Genomic DNA, 25,906 nt, shown 5'->3' on the forward strand with positions numbered 1-25,906 from the left:
ACCACAGCTTCTTCCACTGTTGTGCGTGCATGCCAATCCCCTGTCCATGGCGCATGCCAAGATGCCTCCTGCCCTGCATGTGTTGTTGCACACTCTCAACTAGCACCATCAGCAAGAACGTCCACGTCCTTGTCCCAGCGCAGCGTTCATTTGTCCCTACCCCAGTTCTTGGAACGCAAGCGCAAATACGCAGCACAGGCCACACTACTAAATTCACACATTTCGCGAATGCTTGCGCACGAAATGTTGCCTTTTAGGCTTGTGGAGACGGAAGCTTTCCGCAACCTGATGGCGACGGCCATCCCTCGGTACTCGGTCCCCAACCGCCACTATTTCTCCCTGTGTGCCGTCCCCGAATTACATAAGCACGTGTCCCACAACATTAACCATGCCCTCAACAACGTAGTTACTGGGAAAGTCCATCTAACCACGTACACGTAGACAAGTGCTTGTGGGCAGGGACGGTACATCTCACTGATGGCAAACTGGGTTAATATAGTGGAAGCCGGGACCCAGTCGGACCTTGGGATGGAACACATCCTCCTGACGCCGAGTATTGCGGGCCCTTGGTCAATCAGGGTTGGGCCCACATTCTTACAGCTCCTGCACCTCCTCCTCCTCTTTAGCCTCCATCTCCGAAATGATCACATCAGTGGCAAGCTGGAAGCACTCCAGCACTGCCTCGGCCAAGCGGCAACAGGCTGTGCTGAAGTTAATATGCTTTGGTGACAAACCACTCAACGCTGAAGAGTTGTGGACAGCTCTGAAAGAGCAGGCATATCTATGACTGACACCGCTGACCCTACAGCCAGGCATGGTCGTGTGTGACAATGGCCGGAACCTGGTGGCGGCTCTGAGGCGAGGCGAGCTCACACACGTACCGTGCCTGGCCCATGTGCTTAACCTCGTGGTTCAGCGGTTTCTCAAAACCTACCCAGATCTGCTTGATCTGCTTTTTCAAAGTATGCCGCCTGTGTGCCCATTTTAGATAGTCAGCAACAGCTTCCGCCACCCTTGCCGTGCTTCAGCAGCCTTTGCAGCTTCCAGCTCACCGACTGATCTGCGATGTCCCCACGCATTGGAACTCTACATTGCAGATCTTGAGAAGGATTTGTGAGCAGAAGAGGGCAGTTGTTGATCACCAGCATCAACAAGGCCGTCGGTATTAAGGTCAGACTCCACACATAAGACTTCAGGAGTGGACATGGATGTCAGACATATGTACCATCCTCCAAAACTTTGAGGACTCCACCAAGATGGTGAGCGGCGATCACACCATAATTAGCGTCACCATCCCGTTTCTCTGTCTTCTGAAACGCTCTCTGCTCACAATTAAAGAGGATGCATTGCAGGCGGAGCACGATGAGATGGAGCAAGGAACGATACAGGGTGATTCCACACAACCCAGTCTCATCTCATCCCAACATGGATTGGGTGACAATGAGGAAGAGGAGGAGGAGGAAGAATAGGAGCTAGTTTCCTGCTCTATAGATGGTACTATCTGCACAACTGTCATACCATCTGTTCAGCGTTGATGGCCTGAGGACAGTAATGAGGAGGAGGAGGAGGAGGAGGAGAGCATGGTCCATCGTCCTCTTGGTGAGGACACGGAAGTCTTGCCTGTTAGCAGTCTGGCACACATGGCTGAGTTTATGTTACGCTGCCTTTCCCGTGACCCTTGCGTTGTCCAAATTTTGGGTGACAGTCATTAATGGTTGGTGACACTTCTAGACCCACAAGGAGAACTTTCATTCTCTTATTCCCTTGCAGGACAGGCCTAATAAAATAGTGCAGTACGAGAAGGCCCTTGTTGAGGAATTATTTAAAAAATTCCCATCTGAAAACGCTGGCAGCAGAGGTCAAAGTTCGTTGGACAACCAAGGAGTATAGGTGAGAGAGACACAAATGCAATCCAGCAGAGGCAGGGGAACACTGTCAAAGTTCTGGGACAGTTTTCTGAGACCCTCCCATCACACAGGCTCTGAGGCGCAGGGTACTCTCTCAAGGAGAGAAAAGTTTCGGAAGATGTTGAGGGAGTACCTTGCTGACAGTACCAATGTCCTCCGCGATTCCTCTGTGCCTTATAAATATTGGGTATCCTCATCCTCATCCTCCACATCCTCCTCCATATCACCACCATATCAACCATATCACCATATCTACGTCTCTTGGAAGGGGCATTGGAGTTCCTCCAAATTTTTGGCAGCCATTGCTTTCACTGCATAGGCAAACAGTATGGGAGACCCACTTCCTAATTATGGGAACATTGTTTTCAGGAGGCCCTCCGAGCTCTACGTTTCTTGCAAGGAGCATTGGAGTTCCTCCAAATTTTTGGCAGCCGTTGCATTCACTGCATAGGCAAACAGTATGGGAGACTCACTTCCTAATAATGGGAACATCGTTTTCCGGAGGCCCTCCGACCTCTTCGTCTCTTGCAAGGGGCATTGGAGTGCCTCCAAATTTTTGGCAGCTGTTGCATTCACTGCATAGGCAAACAGTATGGGAGACCCACTTCCTAATAATGGGAACATTGTTTTCAGGAGGCCCTCTGACATCTATGTCTCTTGCAAGGGGTATTGGAGTGCCTCCAAATTTTTGGCAGCCGTTGCTTTCACTGCATAGGCAAACAGTATGGGAGACCCACTTTCTAATAATGGGAACATTGTTTTCCGTAGGCCCTCCAACCTGTACGTCTCTTGCAAGGGACACTGGAGTTCCTCCACATTTTTGGATGCCTTTGCATTCACTCCATAGGCAAACTGTATGGGAGACCCACTCCTTTTTAATGGGAACATGCCGTACTTGTTACTGTAGCCCAGCTCCATGTGTCTTTAAATTGTTAGTAGGGTTTTTCCTAAATTTTGGCAGCCGTTGGAATCACTGCATACCCTATAACTGGATAGCAGACCCTCTCCTTTCTAATGGGAACATGTCATTACTGTGGCCCAGCTCTATGTGTCTTTAAATTGTTAGTGGGGTTTTTCCTAAATTTTAGCAGCCGTTGGACTCACTGCATACACTATAACTGTATAGCAGACCCTCTCCTTTCAAATGGGAACATGTCATTACTGTGGCCCAGCTATATGTGTCATTAAATTGTTAGTGGGGTTTTTCCAAAATTTTGGCAGCCCTTGCAGTCACAGCATGGGCATTACCACTTTAGGAGACCCACTCCTTTATAATGGGAACATTTTTTTTTACTGAGACCCTCCTCTATGTCTCTTCAAAGGGGCATTTGGTTGCGTCCAAATTTTTGGCAGCCCTTGCAGTCACTGCATACGCAATAACAGTATAGGAGACCCACTCGTTAATAATGGGAACAACAAAGCATAGCCGACTGCTGGCCCTGTAAGGCTGTAAAAATAGTGTTTGTGACTTTCACAATCCCTCCTTCATAAATGAAACAGGATGTGTCTGATGATGTTTCACACACCACATGGCCAGATAAGGTTGTAAAATGTTAAAATGACATTTCCCGGTGAATGCATTTGTCACGGTTGAAAGCAATGCAAAAGTGCAAAAACGCATCAAAAACTCTACGTGTGAACATAGCCCAAGATGTGGAGGAGCATTTTTGTTTTTTATATATTTATTTTGCCTTGTATACAAGTCATTACCCTGGAAAGGATGTTCCTTAACATATTTCCCAGGAAAAATCCATTTTGGTTTCGTTTTTGTAAGTTTTATTGTGAGTCCGTAAAAGTGGCGTAATACCTCTGACAACATTGTTTGACAGCAGTGACCTGGGAGTCAGAGATGCTTCCAGGAGTCTTCCCCATGCTGTTCCCATGTCATTTGAACACTGTTCCCATCGATTTGGGCAATTTTTAGGCCCTCTGCAAACCGCCGGGGGGAGCAGCCGGAAAAATGCTCGAGTTTCCCATAGACTTACAGTGGGCTCGTTACTCAGACAGAGCTCTCAAACATTCCAATTTGCTCGATCCAAGCAACGAGTACCCGAGCATTTTAGTGCTCGCTCATCACTAAATCAATAAAGATCCTTTCCTTACCCTCAGCGTCAACTATAGAGTTGTACTGTGGATACAATAGAAGTGGTGCTTAATGGGGCATCAGGTGGGCTCATTCATGTAAGTGGCCCTAGATCTGCTGACATCTATACCCCCTGCTAGCTATACTACTGTCAGGCACTTTTACAAACATACATATGTTAGTAAGTTCTAAATATTATTTCCATTTCAAACACATTCAAACATACTGTAAGGCCGCGTGTACATGTTGAGTATTTGGTCAGTATTAGTGTTGAGCGATACCTTCCGATATCAGGAAATATCGGATCAGATTGGATCGGGCCGATACCCAAAAAGTATCGGATATCGCCGATTCCGATACCGGAAACCAATGCAAGTCAATGGGACACAAATATCGGATTGAAAATAAACCCTTTCTTTCCTTGTAGGTTAATTCTACATGAAGGAAAACAACTAACAATAATGTAGAATGTTTTGGGGGAGGTGGTTGCCCAAATCGATGGGAACAGTGCTCACAGTGAAACATGAAAAGCTGGCAATTCAGCAGTGGCATACACCGGTACCCGACAATTTAGAACAGAAAGAATAGAGCTTCACACATAGATTAGATAGATAGAAACATGTCAGTCACATATATATGAAGTACAGTGACAGTGTTGCTTACTGTACTTGTCATTTAGTGTAAAGGATTTATTTAAAAAAATATTAGTGTTTTCATGCACCGTCTCTTTAAAAAAGCCGGCCGGCAATTCAGCAGCGGTACCCGACAATTTACAACAGAAAGATAGAGCATCACACATAGATTAGATACATAGAAACATGTCATTCACATATATAAGAAGTACAGTGACAGTGTTGCTTACTGTACTTGTCATTTAGTGTAAAGGATTTATTTAAAGAAATATTAGTGTTTTCATGCACCGTCTCTTTAAAAAAGCCGGCCGGCAATTCAGCAGCGGTACCCGACAATTTACAACAGAAATAATAGAGCATCACACATAGATTAGATAGATAGAAACATGTCAGTCACATATATAATAAGTACAGTGATAGTGTTGGTTACTGTACTTGTCATTTAGTGTTAAAATAAAGGATTTATAAAAAAAAAAATTGGCGTGGGGTTCCCCATAATTTTAGTCTCTAGCGGAGGTTAAGCTGATGGCTGGGGCAGATGTTTGAAGCCTGGGAAGAGGGTAATACCCACGGAGCTTCCCAGGCTACTAATATCAGCCCCCAGATGAATACCTAACCTTTACTAGCTATTAAAATGGGGGACCCCCCCAAAAAATGACGTGGGGTCCCCCCTATTTTAATAGCTAGCAAAGGCTAGGCAGACAGCTGGGGGCTGATATTAATAGCCCAGGAAGGGTGCCATGAATATTGGCCCCCTCCCAGGCTAGAAACACCAGCCGTCAGCCGCCCCAGAAATGGCGCATCCATAGGATGCGCCAATTCTGGCACTTAGCCTCGCTCTTCCACGCTGCCCTGGTGCGGTGGCAGGGGGTAATAGGGTTGGGGTTCATGTCAGCGCCAGCTGCCATGAAGCCCAGGTTAGTAATGATGGGCGTCTATAAGACACCCCCATTACTAACCTACAAAGTGTTAAAAAGAAAAAACACACACTACACCCAGAAAAAAATAATTTATTTGAAATAAAACACACCATTTTATTTAATTCTTAGTTTACTAAAAAAAAATAGTTACCTGTCCACGTTCCTGCGCTGATCTCCCATGCACAGCTGTCACATCTGGAGATGGTGACAGCTGTGCATGGCTGCTGTAAGCTCACGCTGCCGGGAACACGTCCGCTCCCGGCAACGTGAGCCCTGACTGAGGTCACCAGAGTGCATTCAGTCAGCGCAGCTCCGGAGACCTCCTTTATGGCCCTGCTGTACCGTGGGAATTTCTCACGGTACAGCAGGGCCGTAAAGGAGCTGACCGGAGCAGCGCTGCCTGAACTCCGGCGAACCCGCTTATGCAATGACGGGGCTGCTTTACGGCCCTGTCATTCTAGAGGCGGCAGCGGTTCAGAGTGGTCACATTCTATGTGGCTGCTCTAAACTGGAGATCATCGTGGGACACTCGTGGACTACTACGGAGGGGTAAGGATAAGGTTGTGGTTTATTATTTTATATTTTATTACAGGAGATCGATGGCTTCGGGGAATTAGGTGTCTAGGTGAGTATAGGTGTATTTTTTTATTTTTTACTTTATTTTAGGTGGCGATCGGCGGGCACAGGTAATGTATAAACTAATTTATTTTAGGTAACCACTGGCCACCAATGAAATGTATTTAAAATTTATTGGGGACACAGTAGGGCAATTTAAATAGCAGGATCAGGCTGATGGGAACTACTGCTCCCATCGAGCTGATCCTGCTGGCACGAGTGGACGGGGGACAGACATAGGCCGATGGGAGTAGTAGTGTCACATTGGCCTATGTCTGCCTGCACGCACGCACCCGCAGACATCGCACAGACACCCGCACACACCAATCATGACGGGCTGATGGTCTGCGAGGTGTGGCTGACCTGTGCGGCCGTGGGAAAGTACATGTGAGTTCATGCAATGCAGTCAAGCATGAACTCACATGAACACTCTGAGGGCACCGCTGCGACTTCAAATGAACAGCTGATCAGCATCACCTGATACCTCAGCTGTTCATTTGAAATAACAGGCGGGAAAGCGCAGCACAGAACGGGAAAGCCGGCTGTGAAGTCTTTTCATTGCCGGCTTCCCCGCCCGGGTCCTTCGCTCCCCGCTCCTTGGTGCTGTGCTCCCCGCCCGGTTCTAACTTACGATCGGGATGGGAAGTGGCGAGGGGAGCGGAGGATCGGGGTGGGAGGCTGCGGGGAAGCGAGTATGGGGCTGAGTGATTGTTTAAAAGCCGGCGGGGGGTAAAAAGCCAGCGGGCGGTAAAATGCCGCCGGCTTTGAAACAATCAGGAGAATTCTCCCACGCTGGGATGGCATTCTGATGACAGGCTGGATCGCAGCTGAGCGCTGCCATCCAGCTTGCCATCCTTCAGAGACACTGCAGAGCGCAAGCATTATGGGAACTTCCGATTCCGGTATCCGATATTGTAAAAATATTGGAACTCAGTATCGGAACTCCGATACCGTGAATATCGGCCGATACCCGATATTACAGTATCGGAATGCTCAACACTAGTCAGTATTTTACCCCAGTATTTGTAAGCCAAAACCAGGAGTGAGTGATAAATACAGAAGTGGTGACGTGTTTCTATTATACTTTTCCTCTGATTGTTCCCCTCCTGGTTTTGGTAAAATACTGACCAAATACTGAATGTGTGCACGTGAACTAATTCCAATGGACAACCACATTAAAGTGAATAGGACAGATTAACAGTGCAGGACATAAGGATCTGCTTGGTATAGAATGAAGGGGACACAGCTTCTTAACTCAGGTGATTGGTGCAAGTGCAGAGAGTCAGGGATCAGTCCTAGAAAACCTCTTATTATTGCACTGAATTATAGAAAAAAGTGTTGGAGGATATTTAGTAAATGTTGGTCATCTGATTCACTTGCTTCTTTAAAATCTAACTTTGTCATTTTTTCTCTAATCTGAAGTTTTTGTTTCTTTCAGATGCAAAAAGTCAGCCCCAAACCATCTCAGGTGTAATGCAGAGGAAACACTACAATGTGTCAACAATTTGGACTGATTTACTTTACAGCGGAAAGAAAAAAAGAGCAAATAAAACAAGCAGTGGAGAAACTTGCTATTCGTAGACATAACTTCATAACGCAGAACTCATAAACTGTTCGTCAAACATGGCACAGAGAACTCTTATTCCAGAAACTGTCAAAGTGTTTCTTGTTTCAGCTTCTCAAAACTCTGAACCTAGATCTGAGAGTTTAGAAATGAAAATTGCTCTTAACTGTTTCCCATCACAGTGTTAGATTTTCACGACCTAATAGGCAACACTAGTTTTCCCTGAGATAGTCATGCAGGCCTTCTACTATCCCATCCAGCTCACTCCCTGCAACAAGTATGGACTTAACAGCGGATAGTAAGGAGCTGGGTCCAAGTGAGTGACTTCTTTGGATGCCACTGTCAAAAGCTCCTGTGGCATCTAAGGAGTTTAGCAGTGGGAATGGGCTCTCCGTGTTGCCCCCCGGTGACAAGATAGTAGGATACATATTTATTATCACAGCTGGGGACCTAACCATGAATCCAGGTCTGTAAATGAGGTGTAATAGTTTCAAAATGACAGGCAATAATGTTTTGTAATATTAAGAGCTTATTCACACGTCAGTATTTTTCATCAGTGATTGTATACCAAAACCAGGAGTGCAACTTACAGAGAAAAACTATCATTGAAAATGGACACTTGTTCTGTGTTTTGGAGACACTCCTGGTTTTGGCATAGAAATACTGATGAAATACTGATCAAGAATACTGATGTGTGAATAAAGCCTTTGTAAGCATCATTTACAGTAATCAATAAAAGGATAGAGGCTACTAGTCCTCTGGAGGAAGTTTAAAAAATAAATAAATAAATAAAAATGAAATAATAATCAAGCAGTTTTACGCAGGGTTGGACTGGGGAGTCTGGGGTCTACAGAATGAATTGACCCTAGGGGCCCACCCTACAGCTATATGCAAATACCTGTTAGCCATTATCCCTGTTATAGTGGAGCGTCAACTGTAAAACACAGGAGGCTCCTGCACATCTACTGTGTGCACACCATAACTGGGATGTAAAATTACACTAGTTTCCTTCGTCAGGGGACCGTTGTCCGAAACGCGTGTCAGGGTGTGCATTGCACAGCTGCAGACCATACAAGTAAACACACTTACTATCTGGTGTGACCCTCCACAGTATAGATTATACTATAGGTTCTAATGACTGATACTCATGTCATCCATGCCTCTGGGCACTGTGATATATCTAGTTCAACATTTGATCACTCTTTGCTATACCACTTGTCAGCATAGTTATTTGCTTTCATTTTCATGTGATCTCATTTTATATTGGATATACACGCTATGCTGTTGGCAAGTGGACCATGCTATTTTTTCTACATCTATACGTGAGGGATTGTACTATTCATAGGGTTGATATATGGCTTATTAAGTCCAGTATATGTAGACTGTGTACATATGTACCATGTGAATGACTTGTATACCATGTGAATTACACATGTGATACTAGTCATAGTTTGCATTTTTTTACCTGGTCTATTTTGATTCTATCAAGTCTGCAATTGTTTATTGTATCTGTGTCAATATTATATGTGCGAGCACTTCTTTGTCTGTAGCACCACTTCAACCTAGTATCTAATAAAGGTTTTTTACCTATTATCAGTACACATGGTTATTTTTGATCAATTTTTTGGGACCTCAGGTTCAGTCTTTCCTCTTCTATTTTAAAACTCATTTACATAGAAGAAAAATATTGATATTTGTGGAATAAGACATCGGATCGCAGATATCATGGTATGATTTTCTTCAGATTCCCATGACCTACATGCACATATGACGGCTTAGGAGCGTTTATCCTACTGACAGATTCCCTCTAAATATGTATGTCAGCCAATAGTAATTACTACTTAGTTCTCATTATTTACCTCCTGAAATCACTAAAATAATTATATTTAATAATAAATTGCAAGAAACTGCGCTATAGACTAGTCGTACAGGTGGGTCCCTGGCAGCGTCTGTGCCTGCTGCCATGGATTGACAGATCTCTGCATAGATGTACATGTAGGCAGAGACCTATCAATCCAGGATGGCGGGTGTGGAGAAGCCGGTGGGGAACCACCTGTCCCACTAGTCTCCATTGCAACTGGGTCTCTGTATGTTTCTCTCTGAAACACAGCAGCGTTTCATTATCATGCATGGCTGAGATCATATAGTCAGTGCCTTATACATGCTTTCCATGGATTGAAAAAAAGAAGCAAGACAAAAATATATCTCATACCCGACCATAATTATATATAAATGTAAAGCAAAGTTGCATAATAAATATAGGGTACTTAGTGAACTATTTTTGATCAAAAAAAGTATACAAGCCGTCCCACCAGCGGCAAGGTGACCCTAAATTGGGACGGTACCTATACTGCCTATATTAAAAACCTTACTGTATATCAAAGTTGAAATAATGCATATAAAAGGGTAGACAAATAGGACCGGGTCCCAACTCCAGACCACCTAGGCCCGTGGTAAGCTACATATATACCAATCAGCTCAACAAAAGGGCATGCCACACCCTTAAATTGCACAGAATGCAAACAAGTCAAAAAACCAGACAATGTGAACTGAGGTCTAAGATGGCAGACATACAAGAAACAGAGGCATGTTCACACTAGCAAAAAAGAAGCAAGACAAAAATATATCTCATACCCTACCATAATTATATATAAATGTAAAGCAAAGTTGCATAACCCTTTTATATGCATTATTTCAACTTTGATATACAGTAAGGTTTTTAATATAGGCAGTATAGGTACCGTCCCAATTTAGGGTCACCTTGCCGCTGGTGGGACGGCTTGTATACTTTTTTTGATCAAAAATAGTTCACTAAGTACCCTATATTTATTATGCAACTTTGCTTTACATTTATATATAATTATGGTAGGGTATGAGATATATTTTTGTCTTGCTTCTTTTTTGCTAGTGTGAACATGCCTCTGTTTCTTGTATGTCTGCCATCTTAGACCTCAGTTCACATTGTCTGGTTTTTTGACTTGTTTGCATTCTGTGCAATTTAAGGGTGTGGCATGCCCTTTTGTTGAGCTGATTGGTATATATGTAGCTTACCACGGGCCTAGGTGGTCTGGAGTTGGGACCCGGTCCTATTTGTCTACCCTTTTATATGCATTATTTCAACTTTGATATACAGTAAGGTTTTTAATATAGGCAGTATAGGTACCGTCCCAATTTAGGGTCAGCTTGCCGCTGGTGGGACGGCTTGTATACTTTTTTTGATCAAAAATAGTTCACTAAGTACCCTATATTTATTATGCAACTTTGCTTTACATTTATATATAATTATGGTAGGGTATGAGATATATTTTTGTCTTGCTTCTTTTTTGCTAGTGTGAACATGCCTCTGTTTCTTGTATGTCTGCCATCTTAGACCTCAGTTCACATTGTCTGGTTTTTTGACTTGTTTGCATTCTGTGCAATTTAAGGGTGTGGCATGCCCTTTTGTTGAGCTGATTGGTATATATATAGCTTACCACGGGCCTAGGTGGTCTGGAGTTGGGACCCGGTCCTATTTGTCTACCCTTTTATATGCATTATTTCAACTTTGATATACAGTAAGGTTTTTAATATAGGCAGTATAGGTACCGTCCCAATTTAGGGTCACCTTGCCGCTGGTGGGACGGCTTGTATACTTTTTTTGATCAAAAATAGTTCACTAAGTACCCTATATTTATTATGCAACTTTGCTTTACATTTATATATAATTATGGTAGGGTATGAGATATATTTTTGTCTTGCTTCTTTTTTGCTAGTGTGAACATGCCTCTGTTTCTTGTATGTCTGCCATCTTAGACCTCAGTTCACATTGTCTGGTTTTTTGACTTGTTTGCATTCTGTGCAATTTAAGGGTGTGGCATGCCCTTTTGTTGAGCTGATTGGTATATATGTAGCTTACCACGGGCCTAGGTGGTCTGGAGTTGGGACCCGGTCCTATTTGTCTACCCTTTTATATGCATTATTTCAACTTTGATATACAGTAAGGTTTTTAATATAGGCAGTATAGGTACCGTCCCAATTTAGGGTCACCTTGCCGCTGGTGGGACGGCTTGTATACTTTTTTTGATCAAAAATAGTTCACTAAGTACCCTATATTTATTATGCAACTTTGCTTTACATTTATATATAATTATGGTAGGGTATGAGATATATTTTTGTCTTGCTTCTTTTTTGCTAGTGTGAACATGCCTCTGTTTCTTGTATGTCTGCCATCTTAGACCTCAGTTCACATTGTCTGGTTTTTTGACTTGTTTGCATTCTGTGCAATTTAAGGGTGTGGCATGCCCTTTTGTTGAGCTGATTGGTATATATATAGCTTACCACGGGCCTAGGTGGTCTGGAGTTGGGACCCGGTCCTATTTGTCTACCCTTTTATATGCATTATTTCAACTTTGATATACAGTAAGGTTTTTAATATAGGCAGTATAGGTACCGTCCCAATTTAGGGTCACCTTGCCGCTGGTGGGACGGCTTGTATACTTTTTTTGATCAAAAATAGTTCACTAAGTACCCTATATTTATTATGCAACTTTGCTTTACATTTATATATAATTATGGTAGGGTATGAGATATATTTTTGTCTTGCTTCTTTTTTGCTAGTGTGAACATGCCTCTGTTTCTTGTATGTCTGCCATCTTAGACCTCAGTTCACATTGTCTGGTTTTTTGACTTGTTTGCATTCTGTGCAATTTAAGGGTGTGGCATGCCCTTTTGTTGAGCTGATTGGTATATATGTAGCTTACCACGGGCCTAGGTGGTCTGGAGTTGGGACCCGGTCCTATTTGTCTACCCTTTTATATGCATTATTTCAACTTTGATATACAGTAAGGTTTTTAATATAGGCAGTATAGGTACCGTCCCAATTTAGGGTCACCTTGCCGCTGGTGGGACGGCTTGTATACTTTTTTTGATCAAAAATAGTTCACTAAGTACCCTATATTTATTATGCAACTTTGCTTTACATTTATATATAATTATGGTAGGGTATGAGATATATTTTTGTCTTGCTTCTTTTTTGCTAGTGTGAACATGCCTCTGTTTCTTGTATGTCTGCCATCTTAGACCTCAGTTCACATTGTCTGGTTTTTTGACTTGTTTGCATTCTGTGCAATTTAAGGGTGTGGCATGCCCTTTTGTTGAGCTGATTGGTATATATGTAGCTTACCACGGGCCTAGGTGGTCTGGAGTTGGGACCCGGTCCTATTTGTCTACCCTTTTATATGCATTATTTCAACTTTGATATACAGTAAGGTTTTTAATATAGGCAGTATAGGTACCGTCCCAATTTAGGGTCACCTTGCCGCTGGTGGGACGGCTTGTATACTTTTTTTGATCAAAAATAGTTCACTAAGTACCCTATATTTATTATGCAACTTTGCTTTACATTTATATATAATTATGGTAGGGTATGAGATATATTTTTGTCTTGCTTCTTTTTTGCTAGTGTGAACATGCCTCTGTTTCTTGTATGTCTGCCATCTTAGACCTCAGTTCACATTGTCTGGTTTCCATGGATTGAGCAGCAAGTATGAGATGTCAGGTTCACTTTTTACATAGTACATAGTAAATGATTCACATTTGGGAATAAAAGACATATCAATAATAGTGCATAATTTCCCTGTAGATTTATGCTTGAGGGGGCACATGTGTCTAGATGGAAGACCCAGAAAGCCTCTCGGTTTAATACAGACTCTTATATCTTCACCGTGCACTTATTTCTTAACTATTTCAAGGCTGAATATGCAGAAATATTTAATTTCTCTTTGGTGTACAATACAAAATTATATTGTGGTACTGTGTTAGCCAGAAAAATCGATGTAAATACTTTCATACCCAAAAATGACAAAAGTATTCTCGGAGTGATACCTTTATCAGCTAACCAGAATTACAGACAAAGGGAGGACAACAACAGGGTACCTCTTGTGGTCCTATATAACCTCCACATGAACATCTTAAGGAAAATTGGTGCTGATCTCCAACCCATATTCCATAGAGACCACAAACTGAAAGAAATATTCCCAGAACTACCACTTCTCTCCTACAAACAGCCCTCTAACTTAAGGAATCTCCTTGTAAGAAATGTCCTCTCATGACCATCAGTGACGGGCACATTCCCATGTAAAAACAAAAAATGCAAAACTTATACCCACATATTACCATCAAATACTGTCTGCATACCTAACACAAATCAGGACTACAAAATCATGGATGTCTTTTCATGTACATCCTCCAATGTGGTGTACATGATACAATGTACAAGGTGCCCAAAAGGAGTTTATATTGGAGAAACTATGCAAAGGCTGCAAACGAGAATGAATTTACACAGACACACAATTAAGAATGAACTGGACACGCCTGTGGGAAAACATTTCTCTAGTCAGGGACACTGTACGAAAGACCTAAAAGTTTTAGTACTAAAAGGTCACTTCAAAGACGATCGAGAGAGAAGAATCTGGGAATTCAAATTGATAAAGGAGTTCAATTCACTGACAACCGGACTCAATCTAACACCTGGGCTTATGACTCACTACATGGAGTCAATGCACACCTCCACCAGATGGTCTCCAAATAATTAAGCATTCCCAAAGACTTGTCATTTGCAACTAAAAACTCTAAATGTGACCTCTTGGACTTATCATTAGGAGGCATCACCCCCTCCTCCTCATGAACGAATGTCGTACTGTAACATCTCTTAAATGTTGTGCCCCTTGTCTTATGAATTAATTTGTAATATTGCCGAAGGAGCCTGTGTGCTCTGAAAGCTTGCACATATAGATATTTTTTCTGGTTAGCCAATAAAAGTATCACTCCAAGAATACTTTTGTCATTTTTAGGCATAAAGGTATTTACATCGATTTCTCTTTGGTGAATGTCAATGAACTACTTTGTCTGATATTAGTAGTATCATTTGGATGTTCCAAAATTCTTCTTTTTTGTGGTCAAACTATCCATCCTCATATACCAAATTTACATTCCATACATTATATGTCACATTGCTGGTATTGCAATTGGTATATTTGTGAATTAGATATGTTTTATCTTGTTTGGAATGAAAAAAATTTCTTGCAATCTCTGTTTTTGGCTATGCTGTCAGCCCTACTCAACATCCATTTAGGATATCCTCTGGCAACCAGCCATGAATGAATGATATCTGATTCCATTTTTAGAACATTGTTTGAACTAGAGTTCCATTTTGCGTTTGTTAGCTTGCCTATAGGTATGAATTTAATGATGTGAAGGGGATGGGCACTTTTCGCATGATGAATTATACTTCTCACTATAGGTTTGCGGCACATAGAAGTATTGATCGTTTGATCGTTTCCCATTTGACACCCCTTAGATTAATATACAGAAAAAATATCTGAGATTTGTGTACATGATAGGTGATTATAAGATTGTGCACGTTGTCATTGAGAAATTCCATGAACATCGATATGGCAGACACATTGCCTGACCAGATAAACAGCAAGTCATCTATGTATCTGCCATTCCAATGTACGCTGTCTCCAAACTCATTCTGAAAGCCATACAAAACATACGAAACAAATTGTAGCAGAAGAGACAGACTGACCAATGTGACAGATATTTTAGAACGTGGTTGAGTTGGATTGACTTTTGTTCTGATCCTAGGACATGGAAAATGTTTTAGATAATAATTATTAGACAATAATTACTTTTTATGCACTCAATCCCCTGCACCTACTTTTCATTTATTCGAGCACCATCTAATCTTTTTGTCTCCTCTACTGCTTCTTTTCTTATTTTTTCATCATTCACTTATTATTTTAGATAAGTGGGCTTATATTTTTAAACTCATTAAACTTTACCATTTGGTGCAGTCTTAGAGATTTAGGTTTCAAAACCTAATTGTACTTTCTTGGAACATTGGAATTGTTAGGATATCTGAACTGTAAATATTTGCTTTGTCCTTACAAGGTTATACTTGTTAGGCTATGTGCCCACGTAGCATTTTGTAAAACAGTCTGCCATGCAAAGCAATGTGAATTCGGATGTGCTGTGCACATGATATGCTAAGTAGCGCGCCAAATTCGCATTGCTTTGCAAAACGCAGCATGACCATTTCTACTGCGATTATGCTGCAGCGTAATCGCGGTGCGTGTGGTACCTGGGATGAAGAGGAGACTACAACTCCTCTTCATCCCGGCTACCACGCGGTGAAAAAAAGAAATAAAAAAGTTGAAAATAAACAAAACCTGTATATTCACCTCTCTGGCGGCCCCCGGTCTCCTCCGGTCTGCTCCTAGCCGCGTCTTCTCTCTTCAGCGTCCTGCAGTGTACTGTTAGGACCTGCGGTGAAGTCATTTAGTCACCTGATGGTCACACGACCGCGGGACGCTGAAGAGAGAAGACGCGGCCGGGAGCAGACCGGAGGAGACTGGAGTGAGGACCGGGGGCAACCGGAGAGGTGAATATACAGGTTTTTTTTTATTTTTAACGTTTTAATTCTTTTTTTTTACTATAGATGCTGCATTTAAAGCATCTAAGTTGTTCACACATTATAAATCCATGCCGGTTGCATGGATTTATATTGTGTGACCAACTTGTCAAGCACTTTCCACGTGATGCTCAAAATCGCTTGGAAAACTGCTTGAGAAAACGCATGTAAAAACGCTGAAAAAATGCTTCTCTCTCGCAGAAAAAACGCATGTACACCTGCATGCGTTTTTTTCTGCCAGAGAGAGGCAAAAACGCTCTGCATCAAATCTGCTACGTGGGCACAAAGCCTTAATGTATAAAACTCATTGGCATGTCTTGTGTGCTCGTAAAGACCCAAACTGCTATCTTCTGTGTTTTGTATAGTGTTTATTGTTTTCTATTAAAAAGATACTACACAAAAAAAAATCAAACAATATATTATATGTACGCCAAGATGGTGCCAAAATAAAACTTATCAACCAAAAATGTAAGCCCCAGGAGAGCTTTGCTGAAAAGGAAATAAAGTTACTGCCATTGGAATGCGTTTTTGGCTATTAAGATCAAGATATGCCGGTTCTTAAGAGGATGGCAATAAACAAAAATAAGTGTGCACTGAAACAGAAAAGCACCCACCAGGCAATTACAACACAATTAAATTATTCCTGAAACTGAATTAATTATGATAGAAAATCTTATCATTAATAATCCAGTACAATATCTATAAAACCACAGAGACCTCCACAAAAAAAAGTCAAATATCAAGAAGCAACAAATATGTAAATTGAGCTGTGCCCAATCCATGTATAGTGAAATTCAGTTTCACCCTCAAGATGCGGTCATTAGAGATCTGGTAGCTGTTACGCACCTGTCCCAGATTCGGGCTCTGCTCCTTTCGTCCCTTGATTCAGGTCCGGGTATCCTGCGTGTGCCGAGTCGCTGTTTCCTGCATGCCTTTACTGCCTGCTGCGCAGACACCCGGGGCCCATGTGCCCACCCAGACCTGGGGCTTGGAGTATTCACCTCACTAGTGAGCCGAAACATCAGAAATTTTTTCCATGTAATCTGAGAGCAGCAGGATGTAGGGGCTGAGAGCCTGATTCCAGTGATGTGAGCTGCTGTTTCAATAAAATCATTGTTTTATCAGCAGTAGATTATCACTACAGGACTAGGTGTCACATGTCTCCTAGTCAACCTGATCTGTGTAACCACGCCTCCACCTTGATTAGGCGATTTCTTTAAAAGTATAGTGTACACATAAAGCTGTCAATCAATGTTGTGGGCGGGGTTATACAATGCTCCGCATTCTAATCACTTCTGCTGCAGTCATTATATCAAAATGACAGCATGCAGACCAGCAAGCGACACATCGTTCAAATCAGCCCCTGCAGTGGCTTGAAAAAGTATTCACCCCCCATGGCATTTTTGGTGTTTTGCTACATCGCAACCTGGAATTTCATTTTTTTTTAGGGTTTGCAACAATTCATGTAAAAAACATGCCTACAACTGTGAACATTTGGTTTTCTTTTTATTGTGAAGCAAACAACAAATAGGACAAAATAACTGAAAACCTCAGTGTGCATAACTATTCACCCCCCTAAAGTCAAGACTTTGTAGAGCCTCCTTTTGTGGCAATTAAAGCTGCAAGTCCCTTTGGATAAGTCTCTCTGAGCTTTCCACATCTTGCCACTGTGATCTTTGCCCATTCCTCAAGGCTAAACTGCTCCAGCTCCTTCAAGTTAGTTGGTTTCCTCTGGTGAACAGCAATCTTCAAGTCTGACCACAGAGTCGCAGTTGGATTAAGGTCTGGGCTTTGACCAGGCCACTTCAAAACATTTACATATTTTCCCTTAAACCACTCGAGTGTTGATTTAGCAGTATGCTTTGGGTCATTGTATTGTTAGAAGGTGAACCTCCGTCCAAGTCTCAAATCACTGACAGACTGAAACAGGTTTTGCTCAAGAATATCCCTGTATTTCGCTATCCCTGTATTTCGCTATTACTGTGGGGATGGTGTTCTTGGGGTGATGAGCTGTATTGGTTTAGCACCAAGTATAGCGTTTACCTCGGTGGCCAAAAAGTAAAATTTTGGTCTCATCTGACCACAGCCCCTTCCTCCATACATTTGGGGAGTCTCCCCCAAGTCTTTTGGCAAACTCAAGACGAGCCTTGCCCATTTTGTGTAAATAAATGCTGTTTTTCTGCCGGCTCTTCCATAAAGGCCACCTCTATGGAGTGTACGGCTTATTGTGGTCGTATGGATAGATATTCCAGTCTCTGACTGGGAACCCTGCAGCTCTTTCAGGGTTCTCTTTGGTCTCTGTGCTGCCTCTCTGATTAATGCCCTCCTTGCCCGGGCTGAGAGTTTTGGTGGGCGACCCTCTATTGGCAGGTTTGTTGTGGTATCATGTTCATTCCATTTGATGATAATAGATTTGATGGTACTCCAGAGGATCATTAGAGATTTGGATATTTGTTATAACCCAACCCTGACTTGTTCTTCTCAACAACTTTGTCCCTGACTTGTTTGGAGATCTCCTTGGTCTTCATGGTGTTGTTTGGTTAGTAGTGCCCCGTGCTTCATGGTGTTGCAGCCTCTGTGGCCTTTCAGAAAAGGTAAAGTGTATATACTGACAGACCATGCAACACTTAGATTGCACATATGTGGACTTCCTTTCACTAATCATGTAACTTATGAAGGTAATTGCTTGCACCAGAAATTTTTAGGGCTTCATAGTAGAAGGGGTGAATACATATGCACATGCCAAAGTTTAGTTATTTGATCCCATAAATTGTATTTATGTCTATATTTTTCTCACTTCAGCAAATTAGACTATTTAGTGCTGATACATCACACACAAATCAGATTACAAAAATATTTAAACACAGGTTATAATGTAACAAAATAGGTAAAAAGAGGGGTGCATATTTTAACAAACCACTGTACATCATGCTGCTCTCAGATTACATAGCAAAATCTGCTGACAGATTATCTTTAAGGCCACGACCCCACTATCAGTGTTTGGTCAGTATTCAGTTAGCATTTTTTCTCAGGAGTGGGAGCCAAAACCAGGTGAGGAACAATCAGAGAAAATGTATAATGGAAACAAGTCACCAATTCTGCATTTATCACCCACTCCTGGTTGTGGCTCCCACTGCTGAGAAATAATACTGACCGAATACTGACCAAATACTGATAGTGGGGCCGTGACCTAATAGGAGAACAGTGACAGCACAATATATTACATTGCAATGCCAAAGTCTTGCAGTATATTGAATCAGTGATCAAGTAACCTTATGATGAAGTGATGAAATCTTCTAATCGTGTAAAAAGCTATGCAACAACACTCTGCATATAATGAATACATGAAATCTACTATTGCTACACACATAAAAAATGAGGTAATTAGTGTACAGTTGTCATCCAAATTGCATAAATCATCCAGCAGTGAGCTGATCTCATTGGATTGAATCTAACTCTATTAACACCTCCACGACCTTTGACATACATTTAGGTCATTGGTTGTGTCCTTGCCTTTGATGTAGGCTCGCATGCTGAGCCCACATCTTTCCCCGCACATTTCATCAGCCATAATGTAACTTTAACAGCTGCAGGTGGAGCGGTCCTCAGCTAGAGGATGTTAACCAGTTAAATCCCGCTGTCAATCACTGACAGTGAGATTTAACACACGCCGGCCGGAAGTGCGTCATTCATCTCGCCCATCGGCATGCCCGTCACATGATTGCTTGGCGCCGATGGGTTGTCATGAGAGCTGGGGGTCTGCTGATGACTGCAGTGGCTGTCCTTCTATAAGCGCCAGCCTTAGGAGATTGTGATTTCTGCTATACATAGCAGTGCGCACAAGCGATTAGACGGTCAAAGCGTCATGTCTCCTAAGGGGACTATTAAATACAAAAAAAAAGGTTTCAAAAATATGAAACTCCCCCCACAAAAGTGCAATTCACTCCCCTTTTGCCCCATTAAAAATAAAACAATGAAAAAAAAATAATACACATATTTGGTATCTCTGCATTTAGAAATGCCCGATCTATCAAAATATAAAATGAATTAATTTGATTGGTAAACAGCGTAACGAGAAAAAAATCTAAACACCAGAATTACGTTTTTTGGCCACCACAACATTGCAATAAAATGCAATAAGAGGTGATCAAAACATTGTATCTATCCCAAAATGATATCAATAAAAACATCACCTTAGTGCGCAAAAAATAAGCCCTCATCGAGCCCCAAATCTAAAAAATGAAAGCATTACGGGTCTCGGACAATGTCAATTTTTTTTTCCTACAAATTTCTGATTTTTTTTCATCACTTAAATAAAAAAAAACTATACATATTTGGTTGGTATCTGCATACTTGTAGTGACCTGGGGAATCATATTGCCAGGTCAGTTTTATCATGGGGGAAAATGATAGGATCCAGCTTAGCGGCTGTAAAACCAGTCTGTGAAAGATGAGTCGATAAGGGTGCATGATCTTGGGGGCGCACCCTTCCTCAGTGTGCAGTGCAGAAAAATATACAATAAGCCCAGCACACCTATAGTATTAAATTAATGTGCAGGTGTATGTACGCTGTGCCCAGTATACAGACATATAAACAAACACTCTGCCTCAATGCATTGCGATTAATGAATACATAAATTCCACTATTGGTACACATGTAAAAAACACGAGTTATGTAATTTACAGTTTTGATTAAAATTGCGTAAGCCATCCACCAGTGAGAATGTGACCTTATTGTATGGGCTCTAATTTTATAAGCTCATCTCTCTAAGTGCCTAATCAAATCTGAAACAAACTGGGAAACTCTGCACCCTTATTCACCCATCTTTCACAGTCAGCTTTTTTTAACTTGGGAAGTGGGTACAGAGGCAAGAAATTTGTACATTTATAGTCAGCACATGACCGCATGAATGCAACGCCGTTCGCAAACCACTGTCGCAGCCACAGTGCACCAGCAGGCCGGGTGACCTGGTGCCCCTCAGCAGCATGCGTGCTCGGGGGCACCAGGTCACCTGTCCTGCTGGTGCACTGTCGCTGCGATGGTAGTTTTCACACGGTGCCGTACTTTTTAGGCTAGGGGCCATCTGAGAGGTTTGCCGTGACATGGCAGTGGGCTTCATACAGTCTGATCAGAATGTTAAACTAAGAATCTCATGTTCAGTTTTGTAAATTTTTGCCTAGCAGCATAAGATCAACATACTGAATTTTGGGTGTGCGGTCCATGCCTTTTTCTACAGTTTTGGTACATGCCTGTTAGTTCTTAGCCCCATAAACAAAAATAATAAAAGTCTGGGATAACCCCTTTAACTCCAAATGGGAGTCTCTGTTATTAGATTAGGTTTTGCTGGGGAAATGTACTTCTGCCTTTAGTTAATATTTCCAAACTTCTGTGCTATGTAATATGTCTTCAGTGCTTATTTAGGCTGCACATTCCGATGTCATTATCACTTCTGTGTTGCTGCCTCTTTATGATTGGTCAGCATCGTACAGGAGGAAGAAGTACACACCCCCAGTGAAAACTATCTAATAACACCCACTTAGACTTAAAGGGGTTTTTCCACAAACTAAAGTTCATTTTAAAAACTGTCTGTGCTTGATCGTGTACGGAACATACTACAGCTCCTTGGCAGGGGAGGAAGCAAAAGACAATACAGATATTACAGCAGGGAATCGCTGAGGATTTATTTTGTGAGGTAAAATATTGTTTAAAAGCAGGCAGAGAACTGTTTTACCTCACAAAATGAATCCTCTGAGATCCCCTGCTGTAATATCTGTATTTTCTTTTGCTTCCTCCCCTGCCCAGAAGCTGTGGTATGTTCCATACATGGTCAGACACAGCAATGGATTAAAATGAACTTTTGTTCGTGGGAAAACCCCTTTAACTGAAGTTAACTCATTAGGTGCCTAATATATAATTGCTAATATCTCTGCAACGGAGTGGTGAAATAAAAATAAAAAACATTTTATCCCGCTCTGCAGCCGCTATTACACTGTGTCAACGTGAAAAATTTGATGAAATGGGCTCTTTAACTAACAGTCATCCACTAATTTATAGATGTGACTAGATATCTTTGTAAACTAAAACAAATAATGAATGGCTTAAAATATACAATTTTTTTAATGACTTGTATGTTTTCAAGATAAGCTTGACATGTGAGGTAATTGTTAACCTTTAGCATATAGCATAGGAATTTTCCTGTAAGCTGTAGATCTTTCACAAGTGTTACAAAAATATAAAACCGCAACGGTTGAAATATACGGTAATATAGAACATTGAGTGTAGCAGGAAGCCTTGTAGCGGACACTTTAATGAACAGATGAGACCAAAGCTACAGCTCTCTGATACAATGGAATGTATGGCAAAGATATGCAGCCTTCCAACTATAAAGGACAGTAGAGCTTTCTGTTTTCTCTGGTTCTCTGGATGCTCTGTAATGGCTTTTGCATCTAAAAGATTTTGGTTGGGCAGATGTTTATGTATCTCACTGTGTTTTTTTATATACATACAGTGGGGAAAATAAGTATTTGATACACTGACGATTTTGCAAGTTTTCTCACCTACAAAGAATGGAGAGATCTGTAATTTTTATCGTAGGTACACTTCAACGGTGACAGACAGAATATATGAATAAAACCAGAATATCACATTGTATGATTTTTACGTAATTAATTAGCATTTTATTACATGAAATAAGTATTTGATACAATAGAAAAAGACTTAATATTTTGTACAGAAACCTTTGTTCGCAATTACAGAGGTCGGACGTTTCCTGTAGTTCTTCACCAAGTTTGCACACACTGCAGCAGGGATTTTGGCCCACTCCTCCATACAGATCTTCTCCAGATCTTTCAGGTTTTGGGGTTGTTGCTGGGCAACATTAAGTACAGGTCAACTAAGGAGTGACTCTGTAAGAAACATTTCAAGGTCCTGGAGTTGCCTAGCCAGTCTCCAGACCTGAACCCAATAGAAAATCTTTGGAGGGAGCTGAAACTTAATGTTGCCCAGCGACAGCCACGAAACCTGAAAGATCTGGAGAAGATCTGTATGGAGGAGTGGGCCAAAATCCCTGCTGCAGTGTGTGCAAACCTTGTCAAGAACTACAGGAAACGTCTGACCTCTGTAATTGCAAACAAAGGTTTCTGTACAAAATATTAAGTCTGTTTTTCTACTATATCAAATACTTATTTTGTGCAATAAAATGCAAATTAATTTTGTACAAATCATACAAAGTGATTTTCTGTTCTTTTATTTTTAAATTCTGTGTCTCACAGTTGAAGTGTACTTACAAAAAAAATGACAACCCTATCCATTCGTAGATGGGAAAATGTGCAAAATCGTCAGTGTATCAAATACCGTATTTTTTGTACTATAAGACACACTTTTTTCCTCCAAAATTTTGGAGGAAAATGGGGGGTGCGTCTTATAGTCCGAATCTTGGGGGGGGTATATATATATATATATATACTGTGTGGTGTGTGGGGGGAGCGGTTGCGGCGGAGGAGCTGGGCACAGGAAGACACTGCTGCTAAAGAAAATGAATATTCACTGCTCCCCACGCCCATAGGCTGAATATTCATGCCCCTTAACAGCGGCACACAATGTATCCGCAGGGCGGCTCCTGCTACTGCCGGGCGATCGTGGGGAGGGGTGACTATTCATGCCCTTTAATAGCGAGCACACGCGATCACCCGGCAGCTGTGGCTACGCTGTGTGCCGGATATTAAGGAGCATGAAGTCACTACTCCCCGCGCACACAGTCCCGGCGTGGGGGGCAGTGATTTCTGGCAGCTGATCTCACCTTGTGAGCCGCGCATGGCAGAGATGCCATGCGCAGCTCACATGGCGAGATCAGTGTGTGCAGCAGGACGTAGCGCTGGAGGAGAGAGAAGAGAGGTGAGTAGGAATGTTTATTTTTTTATATGCAGCTTGATAGGGATTAGGGGGACCATGCATACTAGGATAAGGATGAGGGGGCCATACATACCAGGGTAAGGATGAGGGGGCCATACATACCAGGATAAGGATGAGGGGGCCATACATACCAGGATAAGGATGAGCAGGGGCGGACACAGACTGTAGTGGGCCCCTGTGCAAGAAATTTTTTGGGCCCCCCCCCCCCTGCGCTTCATAAGGCAACAAAGTTATCTAAACATAACCCCCCCCATGTGCATCTCTCGCCCCCCCATGTGCAGCTCTCATCCCCCCCATGTGCAGCTCTCATCCCCCCCATGTGCAGCTCTCATCCCCCCCATGTGCAGCTCTCATCCCCCCCATGTGCAGCTCTCATCCCCCCCATGTGCAGCTCTCATCCCCCCCCCATGTGCAGCTCTCATCCCCCCCGTGCATCTCCCATCCCCCCCATGTGCATCTCTCATCCCCCCCATGTGCATCTCTCAACCCCCCCATGTGCATCTCTCATCCCCCCCCATGTGCATCTCTCACCCCCCCCCACTCCTAGTTAACTACTTGTATTTAAAACAAATAAAACTTGTTATACTTACCCCCATGCGATCCCTGCAGAATCCTGGCGCTCGTCCACGTCGCTGCCACCAGACGGTGCCACATGCATAGCCATCAGCTTTTGTTTTGGCCAAAAGATTTTTAAAGCCGCCACCACGATAAGGTAGACTCTTCTGGCAGGGCCCTACTCTAACCTATTAAAATTTTCTTAAAATATCCAATACTCTTTTTAGATATATTTTTATTTAGTTTTCTTTAAGGGAATGTGTCATATACATTTTTTTTTAAAAATGACCAATAATACCACATACAGGGAATACTGCCACACCATGACCAGACCACATATTACCACAACATAGTGACCGAATAATACCACACAGAAGGGGGAAAAACTGCCACACCATGACCAGACCACATATTACCACCACATTACTAATATTACCACCACATTACTAATATTACCATAAGTGTCATTATGCACGGGAGCTCTATACATGGTATGTATAATGTAAGTGTCCAGGTAATCTAGTGATCACCAGTGACATTATACACAGGAGCTCTGTATATAGTGTCAGTGTACAGGTAATACAGTGATCACCAGTGACATTATACACAGGAGCCCGGTACATAGTATATAGTGTAAGTGTACATGTAATACACTGACTCACTGGTGACGTCTCTAGGTGAAGTCCTTCAGCTACGCTTTTCTCCTTCATCCAGCACAGACCGCCATTACGTCTTCCAGCCAGGACTCGTCTCTGCATAAAATAACACAGTTATCTAGAGCACATTCCCCAACTTCTACATTACGCAGCTGAATACAGACGTGTATCCACCATCAATATATGGTTAGTTATTATACAACCTACCATTCCAAATATAAATTGTAATCCACCACGGTGCCCCCATTAACTGTAAATAGGCACTTAATATATAATTTAATTAGAACCTCTACTCTTTCCGCCAATTTGTTAGCAGTTACACTCCTGCATCCGCAACGCCCCCTACTCTATACTTCCTGCTCCCCGCATTCATTATTTACATGCACCCCCTGCCCCAATTCATTATATCATGTCCTGCTCTCCCCACCCCATCATCATTTACTGTCCCCCACCCCACATTCATTATGTGCAGCTCATTATCCCCCTACTCCCAATTCCCCCATGTGCAGCTCATTTTCTCCCAATTCCCCCATGTGCAGCTCTCACCCCCCCATGTGCACATCTCTCATCCCCCTCCCCCACATGTGCCCCTCTCTCATCCCCCTCCCCCA

At 42.3% G+C, this 25,906-nt stretch overlaps 1 protein-coding gene across 1 annotated transcript in view; it reads left to right on the forward strand.

Annotated features, from left to right (window-relative positions):
- The window catches only part of EPGN (epithelial mitogen), a 66,503-nt gene extending 57,257 nt beyond the window's left edge, over positions 1 to 9,246 (forward strand). Inside the window, exon 5 of the mRNA XM_073655308.1 lies at positions 7,596 to 9,246. Within this exon, the coding sequence (XP_073511409.1) occupies positions 7,596 to 7,671 (76 nt within the window). The 3' untranslated portion in view covers positions 7,672 to 9,246. The remainder of the gene's footprint in view (positions 1 to 7,595) is intronic.
- The last annotated feature ends 16,660 nt before the right edge of the window (positions 9,247 to 25,906 follow it).

The sequence above is a fragment of the Phyllobates terribilis genome, unplaced genomic scaffold (assembly GCF_046119375.1).
Source record: "Phyllobates terribilis strain yellow unplaced genomic scaffold, ASM4611937v1 Scaffold_1__5_contigs__length_1240528914, whole genome shotgun sequence".
NCBI classification, from domain to species: domain Eukaryota; kingdom Metazoa; phylum Chordata; class Amphibia; order Anura; family Dendrobatidae; genus Phyllobates; species Phyllobates terribilis.